The sequence below is a fragment of the Carassius gibelio genome, chromosome B7 (assembly GCF_023724105.1).
Source record: "Carassius gibelio isolate Cgi1373 ecotype wild population from Czech Republic chromosome B7, carGib1.2-hapl.c, whole genome shotgun sequence".
In the NCBI taxonomy this organism is placed as follows: domain Eukaryota; kingdom Metazoa; phylum Chordata; class Actinopteri; order Cypriniformes; family Cyprinidae; genus Carassius; species Carassius gibelio.
In genome coordinates this window covers 10,964,008-10,985,321 of record NC_068402.1, presented here as the reverse complement: position 1 = coordinate 10,985,321, position 21,314 = coordinate 10,964,008, and the positions used below count along the sequence as shown (strand labels likewise).

At 36.3% G+C, this 21,314-nt stretch overlaps 2 protein-coding genes across 3 annotated transcripts; one reads left to right on the top strand and one right to left on the bottom strand.

Moving 5' to 3' along the window:
- The first annotated feature begins 350 nt into the window (after window positions 1–350).
- Window positions 351–14,279, top strand: pik3c3 (phosphatidylinositol 3-kinase, catalytic subunit type 3). Of its 2 annotated transcripts, XM_052560087.1 has the most exons (26): window positions 351–766; window positions 4,096–4,284; window positions 4,571–4,714; window positions 5,614–5,743; window positions 6,023–6,049; window positions 7,138–7,224; window positions 7,317–7,412; window positions 7,924–7,995; window positions 8,152–8,256; window positions 8,334–8,426; window positions 8,700–8,885; window positions 9,080–9,222; window positions 9,394–9,472; window positions 9,555–9,622; window positions 9,748–9,853; window positions 11,105–11,221; window positions 11,332–11,463; window positions 11,547–11,675; window positions 11,860–11,929; window positions 12,008–12,072; window positions 12,291–12,375; window positions 12,469–12,543; window positions 12,630–12,798; window positions 13,241–13,331; window positions 13,410–13,535; window positions 14,010–14,279. In XM_052560087.1, exons 1-26 carry the CDS (start codon window positions 702–704, stop codon window positions 14,022–14,024), a joined length of 2,664 nt encoding a protein of 887 aa, XP_052416047.1. In that variant the 5' UTR covers window positions 351–701; the 3' UTR covers window positions 14,025–14,279. The 2 variants fall into 2 exon arrangements, with proteins under 2 accessions (XP_052416047.1, XP_052416048.1); XM_052560088.1 differs by lacking the exon at window positions 6,023–6,049.
- Window positions 14,280–15,279: 1,000 nt separating this feature from the next.
- On the bottom strand, window positions 15,280–19,662 carry si:dkeyp-75h12.7 (uncharacterized). The gene is made up of 8 exons (XM_052560089.1): window positions 19,523–19,662; window positions 19,301–19,367; window positions 19,069–19,186; window positions 18,459–18,616; window positions 17,935–18,164; window positions 17,660–17,819; window positions 17,423–17,532; window positions 15,280–16,948 (listed from the first exon to the last, which is right to left on the bottom strand). The coding sequence occupies exons 2-8, from the start codon at window positions 19,350–19,352 to the stop codon at window positions 16,472–16,474; spliced, it is 1,305 nt and encodes a 434-aa protein (XP_052416049.1). The 5' UTR covers window positions 19,353–19,367; window positions 19,523–19,662; the 3' UTR covers window positions 15,280–16,471.
- Window positions 19,663–21,314: the final 1,652 nt, after the last annotated feature.

Here is a 21,314-nt window from a genome sequence, read left to right as displayed (position 1 = left end):
AATGGATTGCAATTTAAATAGATTTCAAACAGATTAAAAGCATAGTTTTTCAATTTTAAATTTTTGGGGAATTTATGAAATACAGAACATAATTAAATAAATTAAAGATTTAAATAAATTAAATTAATTCAAATGTTTCAGCAAATATATGATTTACAGAGATATACCTTCATTTTGTTTAAACTCAGAAACTTTAAAACAATTGTACTCAATGTACAACTAACATGCAATTCAAGAGGACCTTTAAACGCCTTACGAAATGTGTCCTTTATTACTATCCGTTCTTCAACCAAACAGGAAGCCACCGGGATCCACCAGACCAAAGAAGCCATTTCTGATCCGTTCACTCCATTCAAGTCACTGCGGTTATCGAATGATTCGACATCGATTATTTACGTCTGGTTGTAATGTTTTCCTTTTTAAAAGCGGATCCGATGACGCCCTGTCAGATGCTTATTACAGCAATATTATTGTCTTAAATTAAGACCGATAGTATTTTTGATCAGCCATACTGGTTTTCATTAATCAGATCGAGAATATTAAGTGCAACGAAAAGCAAAAGCTCCAGCAGATCCAGTGCATGGTCTTTGCTAGAGGCCCTGCAGTAGTTATCTCCCACCGCATGAGAAATCTGCATTTATTCTTTTATATCTGGTTTGTTCCATTCACTACGGTTTTTCATAACACTTCGATTACTGAAGATGGAAACAGACAAATTTAACTATCTGTATAGTTGCGATCTGGACATAAACGTCCAACTGAAAATGTGAGTATGTTTTTGGACCTTAGTCATTGTTTTGATTTCAGAACTGTCAAGCAAGCAAAATGTCAACAGAGGCTAAATAACAGCACACTGCTCGAAGACACTGCTTTGTATCATATGCATCGATTTATGTAATTAATAATCGATTAATTTCGAGTACAAAATGTATTGCACTTTTATTTCAAATATAAAGAGAAATCTTCCTTGCATGATGTCGAATCGTTGTTTTTGCGGTGTTTACCAAAGCGAGCATGGCAACACTGTGAGTCAGAAGAATTAACACGAGTCCAGCGAGAGCTTTTGTGTTTTAGGGCTTTCATCAGTCTATTGACATCATTCTCCTCTTGCTCTCGATCTTAATGAGTCTCTGTCCGTGTACGCGTGGATCATAAACAAAGATCATAAATGATTCTTCTGACCCACGAGTGTTTGTCATAACGAAATCAGTTTATTTTCACTGTGTGTGTTGCGTTGCATTACGTGGTCAGATGAACAGAAGGAAGCGGTCCCGTTGTGCCAGTAAACTAACTTGCGCAAGAGCTCATCACAGGACAGTGACTGTTAAAACCAAATGCATGAAGAAGAGCTGCCTGTCACCATGTGAAGCAATAAAGACTTCACCTTCTTGGATGTTTATTAGTATATAATATAGATTTATGCTGTAAAAATAAATATTCAGTTAAATGTCTAATAATTATAGGGGACAGTGGGGTAAGATTAGCCATTTTTTACTTATGTGGTGCTCAAGATGACGCAGAAGTATCCAAATGAAAGTATTCTTATTATTTTAAATGATCAGAATGTATCTATGAGAAAGGGTTCTAAAAATATAGCTTATTATAAACATTGTTCCCTTGGCTCAGCTTGCCCCGGGTTAGGGGTAAGATGCACCATCTGGGTGTAAAATAACCATCTGACTGAATCTGATTCAAACCCATGTGAAAAAAATTATAATTTAAAAACTCATTTAATAATTTCCTTTGATAGGCAGTCGTATTTATTTTCTTAACGTTAACTTTACACACATAAAACCAACCAAATTAAGTTTAAATTTAAATATTGAATTGTTTGCATTTCTGAAGCAATATGCCGAACACCAAAGTTGTAGCCTTGCTAAAAACAGACTAAACAGAAAGTTTGTTGGCCATTAGTGACTACACGTGGGAATATATTTTTATTTATTTATTTTTATTTGTTTTCATAGCAATATTTCGTCCCCTTGGAATTATAAGGTTCTATCTGCGTTCTGAGTAGTTTTGAGATATTGAGCTTTAAAGTTTTTGTGTTCAATAGACTTCTGTAGATAGAACCTTTTTGTTTTTTCAATAAAAAATCCCAAAATGTACACAACTTAAAATAAAACATCACATAATGTATATAAATTGTCACAGAATAAGAATATGTGAATAACTCAATTTTGACAAAAATGTCAGATAGAACCTTATAATTCTATTATGAAATATGCTATTTCATATTGCAGTTAAATTTTCACAAAATTGTGCCAACAACATTCATAAGGGTAATAGACAAAGTTAACATCTATATAGCAATGGTTATTAATGAAAACTATAACAGTGATATCCCTATGTATTGCTGAATGAAGAATAAACAACTGATAAAATGATAAACCCCTAACTTAAAGTAATGGTGCAATGTGATATAATTTAACAATGTTCATTCCTCCAAAACAGAGAAAACATCTTTCACAAACATATACATATCTGTCTCTTTTAAAGTGTTTAGTGTATATAATGAGTGGGGTTATTATAGCACAATTCTCACCCAGACCTCACTAATTTTCACACCCTGGCTACGGCCATGGTGCCTTCCATTCTTCCAGTGTGTTTCTCTTTTCCCAGTCTGGCAGAAATGATGGGTGTTGCCAAGATACAAGGGGTGGGTCAACTTACCCCACTCTTCCCTGCTTCCATTGAAGATGAGACCAAAGCAGGCTCAGAGAGTTAGGAAGAGCCCGCTCTTATCAAAACATCTATAATAACTCAACTCAACTATTACAGAGTGTGCTATCTTTTCTTTTTATTGTATATTTGTAACAACTGGATCATTTCTATTAACAAGGACCCACCCTCCTTGTGCTCATTTTTTTGGTTTGGGCCACTGTCTCTCAAAATGTCTGTGCAAGACCCTGTTGAAAAGGGCATCTAGTAAAAAAAAAAAAAATGAATATAAGTTTGGCCCTCTGTTTAAGAACAGTTTTAAAGAACTTTTCAAAAGTTAAAGTGCGGATTGTATATTTAGTGTGTATATTTCCTGCATCAAATATGCGTGCGCAAACACTAGTTGTGAACAAGCGTCTTGAGCTCTGGACACCTTAACACTCACATAACCATAGACTTACAATACCATTTACAAGTTTGTGCTCAGAATGATTTGATTTTTAAAAAAGTGCATTAAATTTATAACTGATTAAAAAAAAACATTCTAGTTTAAATAAATGCTGTGTTCATTAAAGAATCTTGATAAAGCGCAGTTTCTACAAAAACATTAAGCAGCACAACTTTTTTTCAGCTGTGATAATAATAAGAACATTTTCTTGAACAACAGATCATTAGATCATTATTTGACACTAAACCGAAGACTGGAGAAGGGGCTGCTAAGAATTCAGCTTTGCCATCATAGGTTTAAATTAAATTACATTTTGGGAGTTAGATTCCCCGGGAACACATGATAGGTAAAAATTGTTAGCACTGTAAGTCGCTTTGGATAAAAGCGTCTGCTAAATGGATAAATGTAATACAACTATTTGAAAATCTGTAATCTGAGGGTGCCAAAAAAAAACTAAATATTGAGAAAATCGCCTCTAAAGTGGTCCTAGTGAATTTCTTAGCATTGTGTTTACTAATAAAAAATTACATTTTTATATATATACGGTAGATGTAAATGTACAAAATATCTTCATGGAATATGATCTTTACTTAATATCCTAACGATTTTTGGCATTAAAGAAAAATCTGTCATTTTGACCCGTACAATGAATTGTTGGCTATTGCTAATTGCATGCATTGGCTATTGAATGGTTTTGTGGTCCAGGGTCACAAGTTTACAATATTACTGTTTAGTATTACTGCTCAAATAAATGCATCCTTGTTGAACATCGGAGATGTTTTTCAAAAACGTAAAAACAATATCAGAACATAAAGTGTCATGGAAAAGTCAAGGAAAACATTGATAAATAGTTTTGTAACTCTGCTGACTTTTAGCACAGTTGCTCACCAATAAAGAGGCACATTATGCAAATTCCTTTCTTCAGAAGCAAATGTTTTGACATTGTGCTGTGTTCTGAGTGATCTCCTTTCTGTTTGCTTTTGCAGAGGCAGTCTGGAGGGCAAGAGAGAGCAGAAGAGCTATAAAGCTCTGCTTGAGGACCCCATGCTGCGATTCTCAGGACTCTATCAGGAGAGCTGCTCCGACCTGTACGTCACCTGTCAAGTGTTTGCAGAGGGCAAGCCTCTCGCTCTGCCTGTACGAACGTCTTACAAGGCCTTCAGCACTCGCTGGAAGTACGTGCATTTATCAGTGGTTAATCTCTGTATGTCACACAGTGGCTCACTTTATGCTTATGAATCAGAGCCCAAAACAAAATATATCAGAGATGCTTTGCTGGGGTATGTATCATATATTTTAGTCCCCTATCATCCTCTCGCATACTTAGATATCTCCACAATAAATGAAAAATATGATCCTTTTTTTTTTTTTTACTGATTCTAATACCTTCATATTTCATTTGTTCACTGTACTGAGTCATATATGTTTTGTCACATTATTGTTGTCTTCTTTTCACCTTAGCTGGAATGAGTGGCTTCGGCTGCCAGTGAAGTACCCTGACCTGCCTCAGAGTGCCCAGGTGACTCTAACAGTTTGGGATGTGTATGGACCCGGCCTAGCTACACCTGTTGGGGGCACTACAGTCACCCTCTTTGGGAAATATGGGTAAGTTTCTAATGTTTACAATTTTGTTAATCAGAAACAGGGCCGTGCACTGCCCCTTTGCCCCTCATTGGCTGAGGTGCCCCTCTCATCAGTCCCCCCTTCACCCCAGCTCAAAGCGGTCTGTTCCCGCTCCGCTAAAGATCCACTGATTCCGCTAATCCGCTCCATGTTTTCATGCCGCTCCGCAGCATCACTCACAATCCCTTTGCTGCTCTCTGTTCCTGAACGTTGTTTATTACCAGGTAGATGCTTTACGATCCACGTTAGTGAGTGGTTGATCCGCTGAATTAGTAATTAGTTGGTAGTTTGTTTGTTTTTTTGTCTGTAATGACTCTGTCTTCTAAAAGTGTTGTACAAAATATCCATGTACTTAAAATTAGAATGTCTAATTAAAATCAAATTATTGACCTGTAGCTGATCAGATCTAATATAGATAACACCAGATTTGCTGTTGTCGGCACACTTTGTAGATAAAAAAAGTAAAATAATAATGTCTTCACAATAAAGAAGACAGCGAGAAAGAGCGAAGAGAAGCTGCTAAAGGCAGTTCAACATTTTAAACATGAATACAAAGCTCCAGCAAGCCAGCAGGTCAATCATCATATAGAATTTTTAGCAGTTTGTCACACTTTAATTCTTGTAATTAAATATATTTCCCATTATAATCTATAGCACATCACATTTTATTAAAACCATATTAATAGTGGGATAATTTAAGATAAAAAATGTAACCTGTGATTATATCAAATTAATTCAGATTGTTAAAATAAAAGGTGAGGTCTTATTAATTATTTAGGAAAGAGATTATTATCACAAAAGAGATAAGTTGGCACACCACTACTTTTATACATTTATTATTTCCCCTTATCTATCTCCATCTCTCTCACTCTGTCTACTAGAATGTTCCGGCAGGGCATGCATGATCTGAAGGTGTGGCCGGGTGTGGAGGGCGATGGCAGTGAGCCCACTAGTACACCAGGAAGGACCAGCAGCACTCTTGCAGAGGACCAGATGGGCCGCCTGGCCAAGGTCAGTTGATGGATTGGGGAGAGGAGGAGCCCAGCTGAGACAGAAACTGGAGAAATATGCCTGTGGACATTTACTGTACATGAGGGATATGTTAAATGAAAAGTGGGTGACGGCAGGGAGGGATAGATGGATATGCTGATTGTGTTTATAGATTACCCAATTTGTGGAAAGAATGAGAATTGAGAATGTTTGTTGTTGCGAGGGAGTGTGCTTGTGTGTGTGTGTGTGTGTGTGTGTGTGTTCTGTCAAAGGACATGTTTTAACTGCCCTCTGTTCCAGGGTCCAGACCTGGAGATACTTAGTGACGTGAGTATGAGAGAAAACAGGACAGGAATGCTGAATGTATGTGTATGGATGTGTGCGTGTGCGTGTATGAGTTTGGCTTGTCTCATATATTTGTGGGCAAGATATAGGACAGGGTATATATTTAGTTTGTATAATTTGACCCAGATTTTCACTAATTGGATGAGTATGTTATTTTCACTGACATGTTTGCTGCTTAACCTCACCAATTTTTTCATTCAACGTTTATATATATATATATATCAGTGTACGTTCTAGAGAATTATAAACAATTCTTATGACACTTTAAATATTTTTTTTTAAATATGGCAAGTCAAATATAATTCTTTTAAGTCAGAATGATTTGATGTGGATATTGTTGATAAAGTGTAATTTGTTTTGAAGTGAGAACATTCCTTGAAATAATCATGAATGTCATGGACGTTATGTTTAGCCACTAAAACACATGTACTGTATGGCTGGTTAAACAAAGTCCTCTTAGACTCTTGCAGGCCTTTAGATGAGAAGTGTTGTTGTACTAACTATAACTAACTGTTTTTTTAGAAAGGGCTTACTCATCTTGGTGTGCTATAGAGGTGCTCCGATCACGATCGGCCGATCGTTATGCGCATCTCGTCAGTAAAGCCGGTTTTCTAATCAGCGGTTAATTCCATCAGGTGCGTGATTTCTCATAGAGCAGCTGTTACTACACAGAGCCGTTGTTAATAGAGAAGATGCGCAAATCAAGTTAATTTTCAGCGTTTATTGGCCCATCTTCTCTATTAACAACGGCTCTGTGTAGTAACAGCTGCTCTATGAGAAATCACGCACCTGATGGAATTAACCGCTGATTAGAAAACCGGCTTTACTGACGAGATGCGCATTAACGATCGGCCGATCGTGATCGGAGCACCCCTAGTGTGCTACTTACTTTGCACTGGCCCCCCCGAATGTCCTTTGGCTAATGAGCTTTTTGTGTGCTTTTGCACGCTGACATATGATTGGCTAAAGGATTGTGCACACAACGTTGTGTCTTAGTGTTACTGGTCTTGCAAACTTGGCTTTTTCTTTAAGTTTTCTTCTCTCTTTCTTTGCCTCCCTGTCTCTCTCAGCTAACAAAAGCTCATCGTCAGGGGCACATGGTTAAAGTAGACTGGCTGGATCGCTTGACCTTCCGAGAGATTGAAATGATCAATGAGGTGAGTGGTTTGGGGGTAAAAAGTGTCACGATATGAAGCCAGTGTCATTTTTGCTACCTCTGTGTAAAGCTTGATTTGTTTTTTATCTACAGAGTGAGAAACGTAGCTCTAATTTCATGTACCTCATGGTGGAATTCCCTCGTGTCAAAAGCGGTGAACGAGAATACAGCATTGTTTATTACGAAAAGGTTTATCTTTTTTTCTCTACTTTTTTTTGCTGTTAAGTCGATGCTGTGTCAAAATAACTCTGTTTACTTCCCTGTTAATGCATGCTTCAACAAAATGTATTAGCCTTGCTTGCTTCTAAAATAACTACTGTTTAGTTGACTAGGCTGTGGTGTTAATGTTAACTGGCCAAATAACTATCAAGGCATTGAATAAGGATATTGTTGTAGAGAAAGCAGCTTTTCAGAAATCTTGCCAATCAGTTTAATTCTGGTTAATGTAATGTGTAATAAAAATGTTGTTAGAATTTTAATTAGCAGTCAGGAATGCCTTGATGGGTAAAAACAAGCCCCAGTTTTTTTTTGTTGTAACAGAATTAAAATATGTTGTAGATGCCATTTTTATGTTGACTATAAATTAGTGATAATCAAGATTTTGCAAAGTAGTGTAGTCTTCATCTAATAGCTTCCTTTATGTAGTACTTGTTAAAGCCTTGTTAAGTTTCAGTGGTTTTATGCCTCTCTCTATTTACAGGATGCAGATGAATCCTCCCCTTTGCCGACCAGTGCAGATATTGTGAAAGTCCCCGATCCTCAGATGTGCATGGTGAGTTGAAAACAACAACAACAACAACAACAACAAAAAAGTCCATTATCTTGGGTTTATGGGTTGGTGAATCTGTGTTGCCACTTGATAATGTAAAGAATAATTGCATTTAAAATTATTAAGTTGCTAACTGATAGCATTGGCCTTCTGTTGCAGGAGAACCTTGTGGAGAGTAAGCATCATAAACTGGCTCGCAGTTTACGCAGCGGACCATCTGACCACGATCTCAAACCTAATGCAGCCACACGTGATCAACTCAATGTTAGTGATAAAGAGAAAAAAAGAAGAACACAAGAAATCTTATCAGATGTCTTTATAATTCTGTTCTTCTTTCACAGATTATAGTAAGCTACCCACCCACTAAGCAGCTGAGCTCTGAGGAACAGGACCTTGTGTGGAAGTTTAGATACTACCTCACCACGCAGGAAAAGGTGAGTGAGTACTTTCAAAAGTTTGGGGTCAGTAATACTTTTACGACACATTACATTGAACAGAAGTTACAGTAAAACATACAGAATGTTAGAAAACTAATTATTTCATGATTTCCACAAAATAACTGTTTGCAACATTGATAACGACAAGAACATTTTTGAGCACCAGATCACCATATTAGAATAATAGGAGGATCATGTGGCAGTTCAGTAATAAATTAGACAATTTTAATAATGTCATAATATTACTGTTTAACTGTGTTTTGTTTTTAGGCTTTGACTAAGTTCCTGAAGTGTGTGAACTGGGATCTGCCCCAGGAGGCCAAACAGGCTTTGGAGCTGCTGGGAAAGTGGCGTCCGATGGATGTGGAGGATTCCTTAGAGCTGCTGTCCTCTCAGTTCACCAACCCCACAGTCAGACGCTACGCTGTCGCCAGACTGCAGCAGGCTGATGATGAGGTCAACTCTATGTGTTTGTGTGTGTTAGATTGTCAGTGGCTTAGATATGCATTTGTAAAAAGATTTTCATGCATCAAATTAAACATAAGCAGTATTAAGTATACTTAAATACACACAACATTAAAAATTGTAATGTTTAGGTACAACACAACTGATTCCTGTGTAAATATATGTCATTCTGATTATCCTTGTAGGATCTGCTAATGTATTTGCTCCAGCTGGTGCAGGCATTGAAATATGAGAACTTCAATGATATCCAGGGCAGTCTGGAGCCTGCCAGTAAGAGAGACAGTCAAGGGGTTCTGACAGAGAGCTCAACAATAGGAGATCTGGACAGGTCAGCTACATACTTAAAGAACATGCATCTGTGTCAAATGCAGTGTTTCTTTCTCCAAATCATTTTTATATCACTTTGCTTAGAATTACAAAAGCTTTCAAAATCTCAATGTATAATCCTCAAAGGTAGTTGGATCCCAAATCGTGAGGGTTACAGTGATTTATTTTTTAGTTCTCAGATTGCTTCGACTGTCACTGTGATGCCCATCATGCAGAAAGGCAAAGATGGAACAGATGGTGAGAGCCTAGAGGTAAGTGTAAAAACCTCACTCATTTTAGATGCACAGTGGATGTGAAGATTATGTAACAGTGTATGTGACCTGTGTTCCACAGCAAGATCTGTGCACCTTCCTTATATCACGTGCCTGCAAGAACTCTACACTGGCAAACTATTTATACTGGTGAGGAATGGATCAAGATGTTTTGCACTTCTGTAATTACAGTATCTACAACAATGTGCCAGTGCTGCTGATTCCATATTAAAGAGTTATATATGAAAATATTTGGACATTGTTCTCCAATGCAGGTATGTAATTGTGGAGTGTGAGGATCAGGACACACAGCAGAGAGACCCCAAAACCCATGACATGTACCTCAATGTAATGAGGCGGTTCAGTCAGGCTCTGCTCAAGGTACATTCACATTCTGAACCCGCATGGAGTACAACCAGGGCCGTTTCTAGCCAATTGGATGACCTAGGCGAAATCCCTATTGGCGACTCCTCAGATTTTATATATATATATATATATATATATATATATATTATTTTCAGACACCAGTTTCTTGTCACATTCCAATTGGTTGTCATAATAACAACACTAATTTGTGGAAATTCAGGGCATTGTGAGTACCACATATCTGAATGCATTATTGAGTGTTAAGATAAACATTTTGCACATTTTATTAGCTGTAATATCATTGTGTTGTCACTAGATGCCTGTATAGCCCTATGTAACAGTCCCCAGTAGCTGAGATATTGCACATAAATCACACATACATTAATTTTATTACATTTGGATTTGGATACATGTTTAGATATTATCAATGGCTTCTTTTTGTATTTATCTGTTTGTTCAACTGTTTTGTTGTTGTTGCCTGAAACATTGATTTAAAGTGTCAGTTATTGCATTATTTCAGTAAACCCTATATGTAGTTTCCTCAAACTTCATATAAAAGCCTGATTGGTGGCATAAAAACAATGTAGTTACTTAATTGTTTGCTACTCATTAACGTGTGAACTTTATGTGTGAACTTTACACACTACCCTCTATGTGAATGAGGCTGCTCCCTTTAAGGGCTGTTAGAAGTTTATGTGATTTAGTGGTTTCAAAGTGGTGACAAAGTGGTGTAATAAAGGATGTATTGTTCTTGTGAATTAGAATTGACCGCCTAGCTTGCCTATGTCTTGAAACGGCACTGAGTACAACAAAGTGATGTGATAACAAACTAATTTTAAAAAGTCGGTATCGGGACATAAGATTGTGGTCCATAAGATTCAATTAAAATATTTTTTGAATTAAGTATTTTATTCTTGCCAATACTAGTGATATTGTGAAGTATTATTACAATTTAAATAAATCAGAATTTTCTGCAATCATTACTCCAGTATTCAGTGTCACACGATCCGGTGCTCAAGAAACATGTATTAAACATTGTATCATTATCAATGTTGAAAACAGCTGCATACAGTCATTTAACTGTGAAATATGTTTAATAATTTTTTTTGTTTTATTTAAAATACAAAAACAAAAAAAACAATGGATTAAGAATATATTAAGTAATTTTTCTTCGATTCTTCTATGAACAAAAAGTTCAAAAGAAGAGCCTGTATTTAAAATCTGCCACTTTTTTTTACAAGATGTGATGTTTATATCTGTTTCCAGGGTGATAAGAGTGTGAGAGTGATGCGTTCCCTTCTGGCCGCCCAGCAGACGTTTGTAGACAGACTAGTCCAGCTCATGAAGGCCGTTCAGAGAGAGAGTGGAAACCGCAAGAAAAAGGTGTGCAACACTGAATCAGTTTTAAAAGCTGCTGTAGACAATGAGGCATCAGTTGGTCGTTTTTGTGAAGTTATGAAAGTGTATCATTTGGTTCTTTCTGTCTCTGACAGACGGAGCGATTACAGGGCCTGCTGGCTGATAATGAGAAGGTGAATCTGTCAGAGATTGAGTCCATCCCTCTTCCTCTGGAGCCACAGATCCGCATCAAAGGCATCATACCTGAGACCGCAACACTCTTTAAGGTGTTGTGCATCATTTCATATCCATTGCATTGAGTCACACATGCATCCTTCCACACCTGACTTCTGTTTTTCCTCTCTTCCAGAGTGCTCTGATGCCAGCAAAGCTCATCTTTAAGACAGAGGATGGGGAGCAATATCCTGTCATCTTCAAACATGGAGATGACCTGAGACAGGACCAGCTCATCCTGCAGATTATTTCACTCATGGACAAGGTCTGAAGTCATTACATCTCAACACACAGTACCAAAAGAACACATAGTGTGTATATATATATATATATATATATATATATATATATATATATATATATATATATATATATATATATATATATATATATATATATATATATATATATATTAGTAGTCATTTAGCTTTTTTCAATATTTCAAACAGTTGCTGAGGAAAGAGAATTTGGACCTAAAGTTGACTCCATACAAAGTTCTGGCAACCAGCACCAAACATGGTCAGTGCTGATTCACTTATTACATGCAGAACAAACCCACGGGCCAGTCAATTCACGTACTATATGATTTGTCTGCAGGTTTTATGCAGTTTGTGCAGTCAGTACCTGTGGCTGAGGTTTTGGCAACCGAAGGCAACATTCAGGTAATGTAGAAGACCAAATTCCTGCAAAGTTTGTATCTGAGCCTAAGTAAACACTCCCGAATCTGCTAATCAAGGTTATCAGGATCACTAGAAACTTTCTAGCAGAGGACACTGCTGCATTACATGGTCATAATAAGAACTGCCCAATTATTTCAAATAAAAAATGAATGAAGTCCCATCTCTTTGCATTTATCTTGGTAAACTATGTCTCCATGCAGAGTTTCTTCCGAAAGCATGCTCCGAATGATAAGGGGCCATATGGCATCAGCTCTGAGGTCATGGACACATACGTTAAAAGCTGTGGTGAGCCTCAGTTTCTGGATCCATTAGTATTATATTTAGCTCATTATTTCTTTAGTATTAGAAAAATGTACTAAATCACAATATATATTTCAGCGGGCTATTGTGTCATCACATACATCCTAGGGGTTGGAGACAGACATCTAGACAACTTGCTTCTAACTAAGACTGGTACCTTGCATAAATGCACCACAATTTTTAATGACTTGCAAGCACTGAAAATAAAAACAGATTGGATATGTTGATCTGTCTTGCAGGGAAACTGTTTCATATAGATTTTGGATATATTTTGGGTCGGGACCCTAAACCCCTGCCACCCCCCATGAAGCTGAGCAAGGAGATGGTGGAGGGGATGGGGGGCATGCAGAGTGAACAATACCAGGAGTTCAGGAAACAGTGCTACACTGCCTTCCTGCACCTGCGCAGGTCAGTTACAAACAGAAGACACACACTAATAGTTCGGAGTTTGACTTCAGCATTGATGCATTGAAGTGATCAAAAATGGCAGTCAGTATTGATAATAATATGAAATGTTTCTTGAGCACCAAAACAGCATTTTAGAAGAATTGAAATAAAAATTCATGCTACACTAATACTGGAGTAACTGGCTGCTGAAAATTCAGCTTTGCCATCCTAGGAATAAATACAATTTTAAAATATATTAAAATAGAGAAGTTATTTTAAGTTGTAATAATATTTCACAATATAACTCTTTTTGATCAAATATAATGCTACCTTGGTAAGCATAACAGACTATTTTTCAAACATTACTTACCCCAAACTTTTGAATTGTAGTGTACTTCATTTATGTACTATATCAGTAGACTAGATCATAAAAAACAAACTTTTTTTCTCTCTTCATATACAGATACTCAAATCTCATTCTGAATCTGTTCTCTCTGATGGTGGATGCAAATATTCCAGACATTGCACTGGAGCCTGACAAAACTGTAAAAAAGGTATGTATGGTCCTCACATTTCGTCTCCCAAACCTCAGAGGTAAAATCAGCTGTTCATTCTTCACTCGCCCGCTGCAGGTTCAGGACAAGTTTCGATTGGACCTCTCCGATGAGGAAGCGGTGCATTATATGCAGAGTCTGATTGATGAGAGCGTAGGTGCTCTGTTTGCTGCAGTGGTTGAACAGATACACAAATTTGCACAGGTGTGTAGGTTTCCTCATTTTGTCCTTTTTTTTTGGCCAGTGCTGCTAAATTGTTGAATACACCCCACAACAATTACCCAGTTTTTACCCCAGTTTGCAGTCTTGATGCAAGTTGCCATAATTGAAAGCCAGCTTTCAGATTTTGGTTATTCAGAAAGTTGCATTGTATGTGATCAACACCGATTCCATTTTTTGTAAGCTTCAGTCTGGGTTCCATCTAGTTCCAGAATATTTCGAGCTGATTTAAGAATACATATTACTACAAGTGTGAAAAGTTAAATGAGGCACACTTTTCTGCTCAGATTTTTAAACCCGTATTCTAGTATACTCGTATACTAGTATATTCCAGACTTAAAGTTCACACTTCTTTTTATCAGCTATTTTTATTTGCCTGTACAGGAACAGATATATAAATTTCCCAAAATGGAAAATTAATTGGCATCTTTACTAATGTATCATGTTTGAAATCCACAGTATTGGCGCAGATGAGGTGATGTCGTGGCGGCTGATTCTCATGTAATCAGTGAGCAACAGATAATTGGACGGCGGCAACAAATAAATGATGGAGAAGAGAAATGGACATGTGCCAAGGACACACTAGTGACATCATGTTTTCACCATTCATGCACTAAGTCTTGACTCCAGTGAATATCTTTGTATAAAATATATATATATATATAATTGTAATAAAATTAACTGTAAATGTAAAAAAAATAAGACAGCCAAATAAAGATTCCAACTTTAGACTTTGTGTTTACTGTTTAGTATCCATACTCACTTTCAGGTTCAAACACTCTTATAAAACATTTATAGTCTGTGTTTGTAGAAATCTGTTTGGTGTTTTGGTATATTTTTACAATAATGGTTACAATTGTTTTTACAAAAAATGAATGATCTTTTAAATACATATATGAAAGTAGGCTCAAAGGTTTAGGGGTGTCCTTTTTTAAGACGCGAGTGGTTGAGTGGTTCTGATACATATGGTGGTTTCTCTGGATGAGGATGTTCACGTTTCTTCTGGTGCAGTGTGAGTCAGTTAGTGAGTCACACCTTCCTATGAGGAGAATTCTCTATGGCGCAGCTTATGTAGAGAAATGTGCCAATGGTTTAGAATGAGACTATAGTTATACAAAGTTCAACATTTATTATACTTTTCTTGGACTTGACATGGGTTCTATGGGTTAAATCTTGCACCCACCACCAGTGTCCAAACATAAATCACACTGAGCAACTCTAATACAAGTTTGTCTTTTGTTTTTTAAATTACAAGCCCGAACAGATATATTTGCTGTCAGTAAGTGTTTAAAAATCATTCAGTGAATTAACAATAAGAAAGATGCTACATGGTCACATAGTCTTTCGGTACATTACAAAAATACATAGCAATGAGGAATATACGTGATATTTGGTAAACAATTCAGTTCAAATTTAGCTTGCATTTCTTGATTTTTTCCTTCTTTTTCTTTTGGGCCTATATACATTACATGTAAATGCTTTACATGTTGTTTTTCAGGCTTGTGGGCTGTGGTTTATTAAAGCTATACTAAACCCATGCAGACTTCTTTCCACTCTGCTGCATTAGATCAACAAGAAACTTGACATTTAAAACTCGAGTCATATGTTAAGTGTAACAGCAGTGAATATCTACATTTTAGAAATGAGTTTGGAAGGGGCATATTTGCCACGCGTGGTTATGGCTTTAGAAAAAGTCCAAAAGCAAACTTCCCCCTCAAAGCATACCGTATTTATTATTCTATTATCATTTTATTATTCTATTATTCTATAACATTTCCTTCACTGGTACAGTACCAAAATTCAACTGAACCAATTAGACCGCACAGAATAGTCGAGTCGAGTCCACATGCACTCTCTCAAAACAGAAAATAAGAAAACATGCATAATTTTATACAAATCTACAATAGTTTCCAGAATCTAGATTCACACTTGTTTCCTAGGAGCATTTCCATAAATATTCCAGAAAAAAATAAAATCAGCAAAAATTGTGCACCTTAGCATGGTTAACGGCGAGAAACGGTCCACAGAAAATGTGAGTCAAAATAGGGAAACTCTGAGTCAGAAGTAAAAATAAAAAATTCAAACAATGAATCAAGCCATACAGAAAGCATACAGTTACCAGAAAATAGCAATGCTCCTCATAGGGACTGCTTAAGGATTTATAGTGCTCTGAGTCACTGGCTTATGGGGGTTCCCAAATAAACCGTGAAGGGCAATAATAATAATGACTGCTAGGTTCAGGTCAAAGACATTTGACCATTGATGCACACATGCATGAGGAACGTGCATGATGTCACACGATTCACCCTAAAATAAAGGGAATACACGCTGAACTCAATATTACCCAGCCTAAGGCATCCTGACCAAGATGGAGGAAATAAGTCAGCATGACATATAAAATATAATAATATCATATAATACTATATAATAAACAGCATGACATTTTAAAGTCAGGATGAAATTGAAAATTTTCAGAGGCATGTAATAGATATTCTTGTGAATGAATCATCCGTATGTGCTTCTTTAAAAAAAAAAAATCATAATATATGAATATAAGAATAAATTTGTCATAACTGCACCTAAGGTCAAAATGAAAATGTCTCTTGTCCTGCAAAACTCATGTTCATCTTTCTCCATTTCCAAACAACAATAAATAGAATCAAGTGCTTGTCTTTTTTTTTCAGTACACAGTTACAGTACACTCGGATGTGCATCACAATACATAAGAAAAAATCTGTCACTACTTTTCCTTTCACAGCTATGACAATAGTTAGTGGGCAAAAGGACAGAATCACATTGTTGCAAATTAATAGCACCAAAAAAAAGCATGTATTAAAAACTGTACAAAGAACAAATCTGTCTTGAATCTAATAAACATTATATTTAACCTTTCTGAAAAAGAAAAACAAACATCAGTAGTTTCAATTTGTTTGGATGTCTTCTATTGGTCTCATATTTTTTCCACACATGACATCTTCAGACCACATTGGGTCTTCAGTTGATGTCTCGTCCTGTTGAGTGTGTTCAACTCGCACCGAGCTCAGAGGGATGTCTCCGGGGGACAGTAAATGCCTCTGATTCTGATATGGAAATCCCACCTCTGTTTCTAGAAATGGATGTGATGGTAACAGATAGAACTTTTCATGTTGGTCTTCTGTGCTCAACTCTTCAGACTGCGCAGACTCCTCAGTGCAGTCTGGATTGTGCAGGATGGGGCTTGTGTAATAGCCGTAGCCCAGACTTCGGGTGTTGTAGTAAGAAGACTTCTTGTCTGTGAGTGTGAAGTCAGGGAAGGAAACGACAGAAACATGGTCACCCTCAGAGCTCTCGTTGTCTGGTGAAGCTTTACTGGAGTCAGCAAAAGTCTCGTTCTGAAGTTCTAGGTCTCGAAGTAAAGCCTGAAAACACATAATAGGGTTTGAATTTTAAATGTAAAAAAACAACTAAGATGAGATGATCATTATGCTTAGTTCATAAATGCACTGAATGCAGAAAAAAGGATAAACAATAAAATGTTTTTTTTATATTGCTTAGAATGACTAAAATGCTTTGCAATATACAGCTAGTGAACTGTATATCATACAAAAGTATCTATATGATATTGAATGGATGACTGTATAATTGTAAATCTCTCTATTTTTTCCTATTTAGGTAAGTCATGAAAAGGCAATAGCTGATTGTTTTGTTTAGTCGTATAGCAAATGAGAACACAAAAATAATTCTATGGTCTCCCATGTATCTCTGTAGAGCTGTGGTTCTCCAGCTTTTTGACTTCATTTTTTGTCTGTAATTATGTCACAGCTACTTTCAACAATTTATTAACTTAAAAAAGCAAAAACACACTGGCAATCATGCTCATTTAAGTTCAGTACCAAAGATCTGGGCAGGGGACGTTCAGAAGATGCACACTGTCTCCAGAACAGAAGAAATACTAAGCCAATAGTGATGAGAACAGCACACACAATCACAACGATAAGGCTTTCTGGAGAACACACAAACAAACTCGTGCATTAGTGCCGGCAACCATTGCACGTGCAAATAAATAAATGTGCACTGTATAATTACGCCACAAAATAAGTATAAGCACTTTCAATAGAAATAATGCACACCGTTATTTGCTGGTATGTAGACACACTGCGGGATGCTCGGGGGAGAAGGCACCAGCACACCCTCAAATGTGAAGTTGGCCACAGCACAGTACACTTGCCCTGGTGTAAGAAAACCAAATTCCACCTTGAATGGGGTATGCATCACTTCAGCAGTGTGTGCCTTCAAGAAAAATGAATACAAATAAAACAATGGAACTCTTAATTTCTAATCTTCATGGAAACACTTACACTGCAAACAAATAAGTGTACAAAACAGAAAAATGAGAGTTGTGCACCTGTTTGTCTGAGAGATTCTGTTCATTGTATAGAGTGACTGTTGCCCAGAGACGTTTAACAACATCAGTTACAAGACAGGGGCATCCCATCTCCTCCTCTTCCTCATAATATTCATTTTCACCATCAAAAGAGCAGCTTACGGATGGAGCACAAGGAAAATGTACTGTCACCCATAGACTTCCATTGCCCATGGAGTTTGTTATGGAGGGCGGGCTGAATTTGGCAGCAGCTTAAGAAAACAACAACAATTTTTATTATTATTATTATTATTATTATTATTATTATTATTATTATCTCTATATTAATATCAATAATACAATACAATATCAAATCATAAAGATATTATATTTCAGTTCTTTTCTAATTATATTAATTTATTACAGAGAATGGACAATAGCCTTACATATTATGAAGGAATGCATTTCTGTAATGTAATCCAGCTTTTCTAGATTTGTGCAATATTACACATTCTTGACCTTTATTTATCAATTTTTTTGAACATAGTTTGAGGTTTAATACTGACCGTCATTTACAGGGGTGCAATACAGAGTTTCATTCAGCCAGAGAAGCTCAGATGTTAGTCTGATGAAGTTGTAGATTTCTAAATTAGGAAAGACTTCTGACAGATTACAGCTTTGCTGGGAAATCTGGATGCAGCCTGAAACATTTACCCATGATCTACTGCAACACAAACACACAATATTAAAAACTATATAAAAAAAATTACAAGTTAAATCTTTAAGGTGATCATCTGGCCATACACCTCACGATGTAAAACAGACATTTCTGACTTTCATTTCAATAAAAATGTGACTTTTCCACTGGGCATTCAAAAAAGAAAGCAAGAAAAGGGCAAACTGAACTTGAGCGCTTGTGAGTCATTTTCTTTTTCTATTGTAATTCAGAGGAAACCAACAGCGTGCCTGAAGCGATAACAACAGCATATCTGCTCTGGGGTGATGAGCATGGATTGTTTCTCGCTGTGGGTTTCTGCTAAACCACACAGTTTCACCTCTCACCCCAGTGCTTTACTGCTTTCTGCCCCACACTCTCGTTTCTCCTCTAAACTTCCACATCATTCTTAGTGACTCATGTGCATCTAAACTCCTTCTTTTTTGTTAGATTAGACTCACCCGTGCTTGCTCCAGACAGTGTAAGTTGTTTTAGGGTCGGCATCGGGGCAATCCCACTCAAGATGGCATCCGAAATTGATCGTATGCACTCTGATGTCACAGACAGAGACTGCAGACTCTAAACGAAACATATGAAAACAAGAACATGTTGCACCTGTGTGTCACAGACATGATCTGAAGTCATACAATACACCAAATGAAAGAGATTTTTCACACGGGAAATTGTACTCACCTATGTTCAACACCAACAAAAAGAAACACAAGTTTAGGAGAGCGACAGGCATCCCCACAACAGAATGCTATTTTACGGAGAAAGAAAATATATAATTGATGAATAAATATCTCTATTTATTAAAATGCCATAGCTGAAATACCTGATATCTCTCTAAAAAGCTGATTAACAGAAAATATTAACTATTATGATGACATTAAAATACAAAGAAATAAACTTTACCTTTAGATGTCATTAGCTGTTACTTTCAGTGGGTGAACAGAAAAAGTGAGAAGAGGACAGCTGTCACAGCTTAAGTTATGCCACAAAACCACACTGGGACTGAACCCACTCGCAAAGACAAAACTAGAGAGAGAACAAAAGCTCTCTCTAGTGGAAATGGTAGAAAAAAAAGTTATATATATATATATATATATATATATGTACATGGGGTAAATAAGTATCGAACACGTCACCAGTTTTCTCAGTAAATATATTTCTCAAGGTGCTGTTGTCATGTCGGTAACAACCAAAGCAATCCATACATATACAAAAAAAAAAAAAATTAAATAAATAAATACTAATAATTTCAGAAATTATGTTCTGTGTAATAAAATGGAATGATAGGGAAAAAATTTTAAACACACTTACTGAAATGTATTTAAGGTAACACTTTAGAATAAGGTTCCATTAGTTAATGTTAGTTAACTACTTTCGTTAACATGAACTAAGCAAGAACAATCCTTCTACAGCATTTATAAGTCTTAGTTCATGTTAATTTCAACATTTACTAATGCATTATTCAAATCAAAAGTTGTGCTTGTTAACATTAGTTAATGCACTGTGAATTACCATGAACTAACAATGAATAACTGTATTTTCATTAACTAACATTAACGAAGATGAATAAATACAGTAATAAATATATTATTCATTGTTTGTTCATGTTAATTAATACATTAACTAACATTAACTAATGGAACCTTATTCTAAAGTGTTACCGTATTGAATACTTTGTACAAAAGCCTTTGTTGTTAATGACCGCTTCAAGACTCCTCCTGTTTGGAGAAACAAGTCGTATGCATTGCTCAGGTGTGATTTTGGCCCATTCTTCCACACTAACTGTCTTCAAATTTTTAAGCTTCTGTGGGCCTCTTCTATGAACTCTAATCTTTAGTTATTTCCATAGATTTTCTATCGGATTCAAGTCAGGTGATTGGCTGGGCCATTCTAGCAGCTTTACTTTTGAATAGATTTTCTCTGAAACCAGTTGAGAGTTTCCTTGTCTGTGTGTTTGGGATCATTGTCTCGCTGGAATGTCCACCCTCATCTCATCTTCATCATCCTGGTAGATGGCAGATTTTTATCAAGAATGTCTCTGTACATTTTTCCATTCAACCTTCCCTCTTGCCAGTGTTACACCATGACGTTTTTTTTGTTGATGTGCAGTGTCATTTGACATATATTTTTCACTCCTCTGTCAGAAATCTTGTTATGAAATTGTTCTTTCCACTTCTGGATTATGGCCCTCAGTATGTTTTGCAACAATAAAGTTGTGAAGGTCTTAAGAAAGCTCTTTGCTTTCACCCATCATGAAATGTTTCCTGTGTGACACTGTGGTAATGAGACGCCTTTTTACAGGCCATCAGTTGGGACTAAGCCAGTTTATATTAACTTCCACTGACAAGGGGCAGGATTGCGTTCTAATTACTGATAGATTTCTGCTGGTGTCTTAGCTTACCATGCCTTTTGGCACCTTCCTTTATTCATGTGTTTAATATTTTTTCCCTGTCATTCCATTTTATTACACAGAACTTAATTTCTGAACTTATTTGTATTGTTTTATTTGTATGTATGGATTTCTTGGGTTGTTACAGACATCTGGTGAAAATGTCATGTCAACAGCACCTTTAGAAATATATTTACAGAGAAAAATGGTGAGGTGTTCAATACTTCCTTTTCCACTGTATGTATATATATATATACATTTTAATCAGTTAGAAAAAAAAAATATATATATATATATATATCTTTA